This window comes from Hemiscyllium ocellatum, chromosome 8, assembly GCF_020745735.1.
Source record: "Hemiscyllium ocellatum isolate sHemOce1 chromosome 8, sHemOce1.pat.X.cur, whole genome shotgun sequence".
NCBI classification, from domain to species: Eukaryota; Metazoa; Chordata; class Chondrichthyes; order Orectolobiformes; family Hemiscylliidae; genus Hemiscyllium; species Hemiscyllium ocellatum.
This window is the reverse complement of record NC_083408.1, coordinates 23,417,499-23,429,768: the sequence shown is the minus strand read 5'-3', so window position 1 is coordinate 23,429,768 and position 12,270 is coordinate 23,417,499. Positions and strand designations below refer to the sequence as shown.

The 12,270-nt window shown below is 41.4% G+C and overlaps 1 protein-coding gene across 2 annotated transcripts in view; it reads right to left on the bottom strand.

Moving 5' to 3' along the window:
- The window catches only part of LOC132818056 (tau-tubulin kinase 2-like), a 277,076-nt gene that overhangs the window by 92,126 nt on the left and 172,680 nt on the right, over positions 1–12,270 (bottom strand). For both annotated transcript variants that reach the window (XM_060828686.1, XM_060828687.1), the window contains exon 10: positions 4,800–4,957. In XM_060828686.1, coding sequence (XP_060684669.1) covers positions 4,800–4,957 — 158 coding nt within the window. The remainder of the gene's footprint in view (positions 1–4,799; positions 4,958–12,270) is intronic.

The window sequence follows — 12,270 nt, the reverse complement described above, 5'->3', positions numbered from 1 at the left end:
TTAAATTTGTTAATGGTAAACATTTTATTTGTGTACTTTGAAAGTTGAACACCAGCTGTTCTGTAACACCTCCATTTCAAATTAGGCATGCCCACCAGAGAATATATTTCATCAGAGCTCCAAAATGATTCTTTTACTTAAAGTTTCACGTCAGCTTTCCTAATTCTGAGCTTAAAGCAAGATCGACTAGCCCCCAGTCCACAGTGAAGCCTGTCTGTGTAGATCCCATATACTCTGTCTCAGTTTCTTTCTTTCTGTTGCTTTCTCTCTGTAATAGAAAAATAAAAAATTCTTTAAATGTTTTAAAAACTTTTTATTTTCCTTTTTTTTTAAAAAAATGATTCTAGTTCTTTCCATCTCCCAATTCTAAGTCCTACTTTGCCCCATTCCCAATCTACGTTATGTTTTGTTTAATGCTTCTTTGTTTGCACTTTTTTTTTTAAAAGATTCCCTACAGTATGGAAACAGGCTCTTCGGCCCAATGAGTCCACACCGACCCTCCAACGAGTACCCCACTCAGACCCATTTCCCTCTGACTAATGCACCTAACACTACAAGCAATTTAGCATGGCCAATTCATCTGACCTGCACATCTTTGGTCTGTGGGAGGAAACCGGAGCACCCGGAGGAAACCCACACAGACACGGGGAGAATGTGCAAACTCCCCACAGACAGTCGCCGGAGGCTGGAAATGAACCCAGGTAGCAGTGCTAACCACTGTGCCACCATGCCACCATCTTTTATTCCTATCTGTTGCCATCTACAGGTGCTACATCAACATTACCCGAAAACACTTCAAAGGCAAGTTAACAAACCAAAATTGACATCAAACCACTTTATTAGGAAAAGATGACCAAAAACTTGGCCAAAGATCTAAGTCTTTAAGGGTCTTAAAAGATTGGATAGAAGAGAGTTCTAGAGGTAGGAAAGGAATTTTCAGAGTTTAAAGTCGTTGCAGTTAAAGGCATGGCTGTCAATTATACCACAATTAAAATTAGTGACGAGAATTAGAGTGAAGAAATCTTGAAGAATTGCAGGGCTGGAGGGTAAGGAGGGATGTAAAAGCAACAATTGTTAGAATTGAGGAACTACCTGACCATGAGACAATCTAGGTCAGTTAGCAATGGCGAATGGAAGTTCATGAGGTCACTGAACGTGAGCATGCAGGTTCAGCAGGCAGTCAAAGCGGCAAATGGTCTGTTGGCCTTCAAAGCAAAATATTTGAGTACAAGAACATAGATGACTTGCTAGAGTTACACAGTATTTTGGTAAGACCACACCTGAAATGTGTGCGCAGTTTTGGTCTTATCTGTGGAAGGATGGCCTTGCTATAGAGCACATGCAGTGAACATTTAGCAAACTAATTCGTGGGATGGTGGAAGTGACTCACGAGGACAGGTTGAATAGGTTAGAAATGTATTTGCAACAGAAATAGCGAAATCGCATACAACCTATAAAATTCTAACAGACTAGGCAGGGTAATGCAGAAAGGATATTCCCAATAACAGGGAAGTCCAGAACCAGGGGTCACTGTCTAAAGATTCAAGATGAAGAATTTAGGAGTGAAATGAGGAAAAATTTCTTCACTTAGATTGGTGAAGCTGTGAAATTAGCAAACACAAAAAACACTGTAAAGAGAATCATAGAGATGTACAGCATGAAACAGCCCCTTTGGTCCAACCCATCCATGCCAACCAGATATCCCAACCCAATCTAGTCCCACCTGCCAGCACCCGGCCCATATCACTCCAAACGCTTCCTATTCATATACCCATCCAAATGCCTCTTAAATGTTGCAATTATACTAGCCTCCACCACTTCCTCTGGCAGCTCATTCCATACACGTACCACCCTCTGCATGAAAAAGTTGCCCCTTAGGTTTCTTTTATGTCTTTCCCCTTTCACCTAAACCTATGCCTTCTAGTTCTAGACTCACCCACCCCATGGAAAAGACTTTGTCTATTTATCCTATCCATGCCCCTCACGTATGGTTTCCAGAATGAGTTGAACGTGGCACTTGGGGCTGAAAGGATCAAAGATGTGGGGAAAAGGCAGAAACAGGTAATTGAGTTGAATGACAAGGCAGGCTTGAAGAGCCAAATAGCCTATTCCTGCTCCTATTTCTGTCTCAATATAAGGCAGCATAGTTTTGGATGACCAAGTTTATGAACAACGTGAAGTGAAACATTAGCGAGGACAGCACTGGAGTAATCCCCAGTTTTAAAAAAAACTTTGCTTTTTCCTTTGCCTCCATAACCCGAGACTCCAGATATCATTTCAGCATTCTATCAACATCACTCCAAACTATGTGACTGAAAACTGCTCTTTCTGAAAAGTCATCAAAACAAAATTGCTATTGCAACATTATTATTGCAGTAGCTTCCAATGAGCTTAAGATGCATTTCATGTCAATTTTATTACCAGTATTAGTAGTAATTCAAAAACACGTCAAAATTCATGGATGGTCCTAGAATGAACAGATGGTTCTCGAAGTAGCACCTAAATTGAAGACTAATTGAAATAGACTAACTGCCTAGTGAAACAAGAAACAAAATGTAAAGCTGCATTGAGAACATTGTTGAGCCCAGGTTGCTCTCACTCCAAGATGCAGATCATCATGGAACCCTGGGCACCCCAAGCCAAGGTGCAGATCATCATTGAGCCTGGCCGCTCCCCACAAGGTGTAGAACATCATTCAACCCAGGTCACTTACAACAGATTGCCACTGGACCAGGATGCTCCCACCCAAAGGCAGCAGAACATCATTAAAGTGTTGGTTGCCCTCACCAAAGCTGCAGAATATTATCAAGCCAATTGGAATTGGACATCACTCCAAGGCACAGTTCCTAAGTCTGAAAACATTCCTTTTGTCTTTAATCCCATGTATTAAAAGCAGCTGTATTTGTGTTTAAACAAATTGTTTTTTCTTTTGCTGATAAACTAAGAACAGCAGTATATATCAAAGTAGTAATCAGTTTTTCTGAGGTGATCAGGTAGGGGGCTGGAGACTACATGAATCTGAGAATAGCTGGAATAGAGTTTCTACTGCAAACCGATCCAGATTTCATCTTGCCAAGATAATTCATGCAGGATGTAGTGATTGTAAGGTCGTCAGCTAGGTGGACCTCAGAATATGAGTTCCCTGACTGGTGCTGTTAACCTGATCTAAGCAGGGAGGCCTGGTTGACAGATAAGAACAGCAATATCAAACAGCCTGTTCATTTTGAGAGCTGGTTCTGCTGGATCAGTGTCAAGGATTCGCCATGTGTAAGTAAAGGTGATGGGATACCAGCATCTGTGGAGTTATTTCACAGGGAATCACACAATGTATTATTTTTGTATTAGGATAACATAGGTGAAGTTCCACAAACTACTGTTATCTACATGATCTTGTTACTGTGTAACTGTTATTATCAATAAATTTATTCCATTGCTTCTGACATAAACCATTTGTTTCATAGCAATCATTTCACAACTTCCTGAGAAAATTTGCAATCCTACCCAACAAGCTAAATACAGCATTATAGACATCTATTCCAACCAGTTAAACACATCACCAGGCAGCATCAACCTACAGAAGGGATAGTCCTAGCATCTGAATGGAATTTTAAGTCATGAAGTGGTTAAGTGTTGCTAAGATTTCAAATTAGGAAGATTAGTTTACAGGAAGAATGAAATGGCAAGGAGTTCTACAATTTTGAGCCTGGAAAGGAATTAACAAGAAATGAAACAAGAATCAGCAAGGAAATGTATATAGGACACTCAAGTTCTTGAAATAAATATATATGCATTTGAAAATTCAAAAAAATATATTAAGTAGGAACCCTTTAATGCCTAACTCAAAACTACTAAGCTTCTAAATTTACTTGGAAGATAAACACAGAATGTGGTACTAAAATTAGAGTGGCCACCTGATTTTTCAGGCAAGACTTTTTGTCCTCTTTACAGAATTTTATTTTGTGTGCGTGGCTTCAGACGTACACCATTAACATTATTATTTCAAAAACAAGTTAGGACATACACTTTTTCTCAGTAAACTGAATAGTGTTGTGGGATGGAGATCAACTGTATCGCATACACTTGGGTCAGTTACAAAATTATGTCTGATCAATTGATTCTATAATAAATAATTTATTGTTGTGTCTTTGGCCCATAGCTTATTATGCAAAGTTTGTCTAGGATACATGCTTCAGATTTTGTCCAATAATCTCTGATAGGCTCAAGTTCACAGTTTCCATTTTTGGAATTTGCACTTCATTTAATGAACATTGACATCATCTCACCCACATATTGTGAAAATGAAGCAAGAACATGGTCTTACAAAAGTGTTACTGATTACGGAGCTTGTAGAAATATGGAACAATTTAAAATTCTGTGGACAGATTTAATCTTTATTCTTTTCTGAATATGCTTTCAGAAGGTTTTACTATTGCTGTGCAAATTGACTTCAGCTGTAAAAGAATGATTTGAGAGAGATACAAGACCAACTTTCACAGTAAATAGGAACAAGTGGTATAGATCTCATATGGTATCTTATATGACAGTCCTCTCTGCAGCTACGCCAAATATCAGTTGCCAACTGCATCCCAAGTATTAGATCAATTCTAGATCTTTGATGAGCAGGTACTGCTGCAATTAACACACAGTGGTGAACCAGTTTGTTCTACAAGGCTGTGATCCACAAGAAATCTTTGAGCATTGTTTAAATTACTAAACAATGCTTAGATGTGAGCACTGTTAAATTGAGAAATATTCCTTCAACAGATTCAAATTCTCCAATTCAGTGGTATCCTACTCACCCAAGAGCAGCAGGTGTCTGCCGCGTATGTAGCTGAGGAGTGGTAGATGTGGTTATCATGGTAAGAGATCCATCCGTCCCAGTTTTCTCCCAATCAAAGGGGTCGCTGTCAACAACCCCATGTGCTTTAATGCTGCTGTCAAATACAGACATCAACAACTGCAGGATAAAGGGACAAAAGCAGATCAGAATTAACTATGTTAAAAGAGTAAAATAATGGGTCAGATACAGGGGCTCTGGGATAGTGACAGAGAAAATAATAAGTGGCAGTGATGAGAAGCAAGGATCTTAACTTAAGTTTCAGAACTCCTTGCAGTAAAGCTCAAGGGAATTTTGGTCTTCCCAAAGTGAAAATCCCACTGGGAAATCAGTGTTAATGGTAACACAGAACGTCAGCTTTGCTGAAACCAAGATGACCAATATGTGGCACTTTGAAGGATCATAAATGAACCGTAAGTTTACTGAATAGATGTAAATGGTCAACAACAAATAGTCTATATTGCCTCTGAAGAGTTTACAGACATGGTTTTGAATTCAGCCATATTTTCAAATACTACAAAAAGAATCTGTAAACGTACCAAACCCTTAACTACAAAATCAAAACAACCTAGAGAGATTTAAAACTACTGATAACTGAGAAGAAAACAGTGAAAGGGGTTTGTTGAATTTTGGTTTACATCCTTCTGTATCACATTCAATATTTCACAGGCATACTTTATTTGGATTGAAATGAAAAGCGAGTGCAAGTTATTTTGTGAAACAGATCCTCCCAGCTATGGAAGAGCAGACATTTACTTATAAGCTTTATCATCACACCATTGCAGTAACAAAGTGTAATTTTGAAAATATCATCTTAATTATTGCTAATAAGTCAATTCTGTTACATAGCAGGGTTTTGACAAACTGGTTAAGTTGTAAGAGCTTGGCCAGTCATGCTAAGCTGTGGAAAAATCATGTTTTTTTTTGGATATTGCCACCTTGAGGATTGTCCATCATTTTATCACTCCATAACCTGCCTCCTGTAAAGACAGAGGATCTGTGCAACAGTCTAATTCTTTTCCATGATTTTAAAGCTAAGTTTTCATAAAACCGCACAGTGGCCAAACAAAAATGAAATTTCTGCACCAGGTGTACAGGGTTGCAGTCAGCAGAATTGTTCAGATGCTACAAAAAAGATAGATTAACTTATCTTCTTAATCAGTTAGGTGCCCTAGACTCTCAGTAAGAAACAATCCAAAACAAGAGGGCAGAAGAACAGAGCGATAAAAAGACAGGACTGCAAGAGTGAACAGGTAGGAGCAGGAGGGAGAGCGGCAGCGTTTTTTGGCAAATCTGCAAACTGAGTAAAGTGGGCTCTTTTTCATTACATGTTTTACTCAGATTTTCTCTTGATTAAAACTTTAAAACATAAAGGATGGAACAGTGTTTTGAAGAGCAGTAAACTGCTATTTTCCAGATCTGTAGATCATTAAAATGCAAAGATAGCCTTTAATAGAGTGATGTGCTCTTATAGAACATAGAACATAGAACATAGAAGGATACAGCGCAGTACAGGCCCTTCGGCCCTCGATGTTGCGCCGACCGAGTCCTACCTAACCTATACTAGCCCAATAACTTCCAAATGCCTATCCAATGCCCGCTTAAATGAACATAATGAAGGAGAGTTCACCACTGATACGGGCAGGGCATTCCATGAACTCACAACCCGCTGTGTGAAGAATCTACCCCTAACATCTGTCCTATACCTACCACCCCTTAATTTAAAGCTATGTCCCCTAGTAACACCTGACTCCATTAGCGGTAAAAGGTTCTTAGTATCTACCCTATCTAAACCCCTAATCATCTTATACACTTCTATCAGATCTCCCCTAAACCTTCTCTTCTCCAATGAGAACAGCCCCAAGTGCCTCAGCCTTTCCTCATACGATCTTCCTACCATTCCAGGCAACATCCTGGTAAACCTCCTCTGCACTCGTTCTAAAGCTTCCACATCCTTCCTATAGTATGGCGACCAAAACTGCACACAATACTCCAGATGAGGCCTCACCAGAGTCTTATACAACTGCAACATGACCTCAGGACTCCGGAACTCAATTCCTCTGCCAATAAAGCCCAGTACACCATATGCCTTCCTCACAGCACTATTTACCTGGGTGGCAACTTTCAGAGATCTGTGTACATAGACACCAAGATCCCTCTGCTCATCCACACTACCAAGTAGCCTACCATTAGCCCAGTAATCTATCATCTTGTTATTCCTACCAAAGTGAATGACTTCGCACTTAGCTACATTGAATTCCATTTGCCACATTTCCGCCCAGCTCTGCAACTTATCTATATCCCGCTGTAACCTACCACTTCCTTCCTCACTATCCACAACTCCACCGACTTTCGTGTCATCCGCAAACTTGCTTACCCAGCTTTCAAGTCCTTCCTCTAGATCATTTATAAAGATAACAAAAAGCAATGGTCCCAAAACAGATCCTTGTGGTACACCGCTAGTAACTGCGCTCCAAGATGAACATAATCCATCAACTACTACCCTCTGTCTCCTTCCAGCCAGCCAATTCCTAATCCAAACCTCTAATGTATCCTCAATGCCATACCTCCGAAGTTTTAGCATTAGCCTACCATGGGGAACCTTATCGAACGCCTTACTAAAATCCATATACACAACATCTACTGCTTTACCCTCATCCACTTCCTTAGTCACCTTCTCAAAGAACTCAATAAGGTTTGTGAGGCACGACCTGCCCTTCACAAAACCATGCTGGCTATCCCTGATCACGTTATTCCTACCCAGATGTTCATAAATCTTATCCCTTACCATTCTCTCTAAGACTTTGCCCACCACTGAAGTCAGACTCACTGGCCTATAGTTACTAGGGCTATCCCTACTCCCTTTCTTGAACAATGGGACCACATTCGCTATCCTCCAGTCCTCTGGTACTATTCCCGTTGACAATGACGACATAAAAATCCAGGCCAATGGCTCTGCTATCTCCTCCCTAGCTTCCCATAGGATCCTGGGGTAAATGCCATCAGGCCCACTCTTCTCGTCAGATGTGAGAGATTAGAGAGAGATTCCATGTTACTGATGATTATATCTGCAGTAAGTGTGCTTGCATGTGAATCCCATCAGATTGCATGAACCGTTTGGAGCGGCAGTTTGAGGCAATGAGGAATATACAGGAACTAGGGGGTGTGATGGATGGCAGTTATTGGAAAGGTGAAAACCACAGATACAGTCAGGTAAATTAGTTAGCTCTGGGAAAGGTAGGAAGGGGAGGCAGGTATTGCTGGAATCCCCTGTGGCTCCACTCATCTCAAACAACAATACTGTTTTGGAAAATGTTGGGGGTGATGGACTCTCGGGGGAATGCAGCATGAACAGTCAAGTTTCTGGTACTGACGCTGGCTCTCATGTAATGAGGGGTACATCAGGTTCCAAGCGATTGATTGCGATAAGGGACTATCCAGTCAGAGACAAAGGCAGAGGCACAGACAGACCTTTCTGAGGCAGAAAGCGTGAAATCAGAATGGTATGCTGCCTCCCTAGTGCCAGCATCAAGGATATCTTGGACAGAGTACAGAATATTCTCAAAAGGGAGAGGGACCAGCAGGAAGTTGTTGGACACATTGAAATTAATGACATAAGAAGGGAAATAGATGAGATTATGAAGGAATGGGTCAGGGTGGGATACTTTTCAGAGGGTCAGTGTGGAATTGTTGGGTCATATGGCCTGTTTCCACAATGTTTCTATGATTCTAAGATTTTTGGCAAAGCTAGCTCATGCCCTGTCTTATCTCATGGAATACAGGGAGAACTAGCCATTTGGATACAGAACTGGCTAAAAGGAAGAAGACCAAGGGTGGTGGTGGAGGGTTGTTTTTCAGACTGGAGCCCTATGACCAGTGGAGTGCCACAAGGATCGGTGCTGGGTCCTCTACTTTTTGTCATTTACATAAATGATTTGGATGCGAATATAAGAGGTACAGTTAGTAAGTTTGCAGATGACACCAAAATTGGAGGTGTAGTGGATAGTGAAGGGGGTTACCTCAGATTACAACAGGATCTGGGCCAATGGGCTGAGAAGTGGCAGATGGAGTTTAATTCAGATAAATATGAGGTGCTGCATTTTGGGAAAGCAAATCTTAGCAAGACTTATACACTTAATGGTAAGGTCCAAGGGAGTGTTGCTGAACAAAGAGATCTTGGAGTGCAGGTTCATAGCTCCTTGAAAGTGGAGTCACAGGTTGATAGGATAGTGAAGGCGGCATTTGGTATGCTTTCCTTTATTGGTCAGAGTACTGAGTACAGGAGTTGGGAGGTCACGTTGCGGTTGTAAAGTACACTGGTTAGGCCACCATTGCAATATTCCGTGCAATTCTGATCTCCTTCCTATCGGAAAGATATTGTGAAACTTGACAGGGTTCAGAAAAGATTGACAAGGATGTTGCCAGGGTTGGAGGATCTGAGCTGCAGGGAGAGGCTGAACAGGCTGGGGCTGTTTTCCCTGGAGCGTTGGAGGCTGAGGGGTGACCTTATAGAGGTTTACAAAATTATGAGAGGCATGGATAGGATAAATAGGCAAAGCCTTTTCCCTGGGGTCGGGGAGTCCAAAACTAGAGGGCATAGGTTTAGGGTGAGAGGGGAAATATATAAAAGAGACCTATGGTGCAACTATTTTATGCAGAGGGTGGTACTGTATGGAATGAGCTGCCAGAGGATGTGGAGGAGGCTGGTACAATTGCAACATTTACGAGGCATTTGGATGGGTATATGAATAGGAAGGGTTTGGAGTGATATGGGCCGGGTGCTGGCAGGTGGGACTAAATTGGGATGGGACATCTGGTCAGCATGGACGGGTTGGACCGAAGGGTCTGTTTCTCTGCTGAAAATCTCTATGACTCTAAGTATACTCCTAGTGCATTTATACTCTAAGGATTCACTTGATCTCTGCTGTCTATACCTGACATATGCTTCCTTCGTTTTAACCAGAACCTCAATTTCTCTGGTCATCCAGCATTCCTTACACCCACCAGCCTTTCCTTTCACCCTAACAGGAACAGAGTGTCTCTGGACTCTCGTCAGGTAAATTTTGAAGGCTTCCCATTTTCCAGCCGTCCCTTTACGTACTATATCCATCCCCCGAATCAATGTTTGTAAGTTCTTGCCTATCATCATCAAAATTGGTCTTCCTGCAATTTAGAACTTGAACTTTTAGACCCTGTCTATCCTTTACCATCACTATGTTAAAACTAATAGAATTATGGTTGCTGACCCCAAAGTGCTCCCCCATTGACACCTCAGTCACCTGCCCTGTGTTATTTCCCAAGAATAGGTCAAGATTTGCACCTTCTCTAGGAAGTACATCCACATATTGAATCAGAAAATTTTCTTGTACAGACTTAACAAATTCCTCTCTATCTGAACCCTTAACACCATGGCTATGGCAGTCTTAGTCTATGTTGGACTATTTAGTGTCATGCACAAATTTACTAATCCATCCTTCTACGCCCTCATCCAGGTCATTTATAAAAATGACAAACAGCAGTGGCCCCAGAACAGATCCTTGCCCAACAACACTGGTAACTGAACTCCAGGATGAACATTTCCCATCAACAACCACCCTCTGTCTTCTTTCAGCTAGCTAATTTCTGATCCAAACAGCTAAATCACCCTCAATCCCATGCCTCAATATTTTATGTAATCGCCTACTGTGGGGAGCCTAATCAAACACCTCACTGAAATCCCTATACACCACATTAATTGCTTTACCCTCATCTGTCTGTTTGGTCACCTTCTCAAAGAACTCAACAACATTTGTGTGGCACGATCTACCTTTCACAAAACAGTGTTGACTATCCCTAATCAACTTATTCCTTTCTAGATTATGATAAATCCTATCATCCTTTCCAATACTTTACCCACCACTGAAGCAAGGCACACTGGTCTATAATTACCAGGGTTGTCTCTACTCCCTTCTTGAACAAGGGAACAACATTTACAATCCTCCAGTGTTCTGGCACTATTCCTATAGACAATGATGACAAAGATCAAAGCCAAAGGCTCTGCAATCTGCTCCCTGGCTTCCCAGAGAATCCTAGGATAAATCCCATCCAGCCCAGGGGACTTAACTACTTTCACACTTTCCAGAATTGTTAACACCTCCTCCTCATGAATCCCACCCAGTCTAATAGCCCGTATCTTAGTCTTCTCCTCAACAACATTATCTTTTTCCAGTGTGAATACGGATAAAAAAATATACATTTCATGCCTCTCCGATCACTTGGGACTCCACACACAACTTCCCACTACTGTCCTTGACAGACCCTAAGCTATGGAAAGCTTTAGGTTTTCCTCGATTCTATCGGCCAAATACTTCACATGTCTTCTTAGCTCTCTCTTTAGGTCTTTCCAAGCTAACTTGTAACGCTCAAGCGCTCTAACTGAGCCTTCATGTCTCATCCTAACATAAGCCTCCTTCTTCTTCTTGACAAGAGATTCAACCTTTTTAGTAAACCATGGCTCTCTCGCTCAACCACTTCCTGTCTGACAGATGCTTAGTTATCAAAGACATGCAGTAGCTATTCCTTGAAGAAACTCCATATTTCAATTGTGCCCATCCCCTGAAGTTTCCTTTCCCATCCTATGCATTCTAAATCTTGCCTAATCGCATCACAATTTCCTTTCCCCCAGCTATGACTCTTGCCCCGAGGTATATACTATCCATTACTAAAATAAACACAACCGAACTGTGGTCACTATCACCAAAGTGCTCAACTACTTCCAAATCCAACACCTGGCCCGGTTCATTACCAGTACAAATCCAAAGTGGCCTCGCCTCCTGTTGGCCTGTCTACACACTGTCAGGAAATCCCTCCTGCACATTGGATAAAAACTGACCCATATAAAGTACTCGAACGATAGCCTCTCCAGTCAATATTTGGAAAGTTAAAGTAATGCATAACAACTATCCTGTTATTGTCATCCTATCCAGAATCATCTTTGCAATCCTTTCCTCTACATCTCTGGAACTTTTCAGAGGCATATAAAAAAACTCTCCTTTCCTGTTTCTAATCTTAGCCCATACCACATCAGTAGATGAGTCCTCATCAGACATCCTTATTGCCACTGTAATACTGTGCTTGACTAACAATACCACACCTCCCCCTCTTTTACCACCTTCCCTGCTCTTATTGAAACAGTGAAATCCCAGAACCTTCAACAACCATTCTTGTCCCTGCTCCACCCATGTCTCCAAAATGACCACATCATCAAAGTCCCAGGTACCAATCCATGCTGCAAGTTCACCCACTTTATCCTGGATGCTCCTGGCATTGAATTAGACACATTTCAAACCACAATCCTGCTGCTGCTACACTCTGTGACCTTGATACTTTATTTATGACCTCACTACTCAACCTTCTGGACACTGGAGCTATAATTCATGTTCCCATGCCCCTAC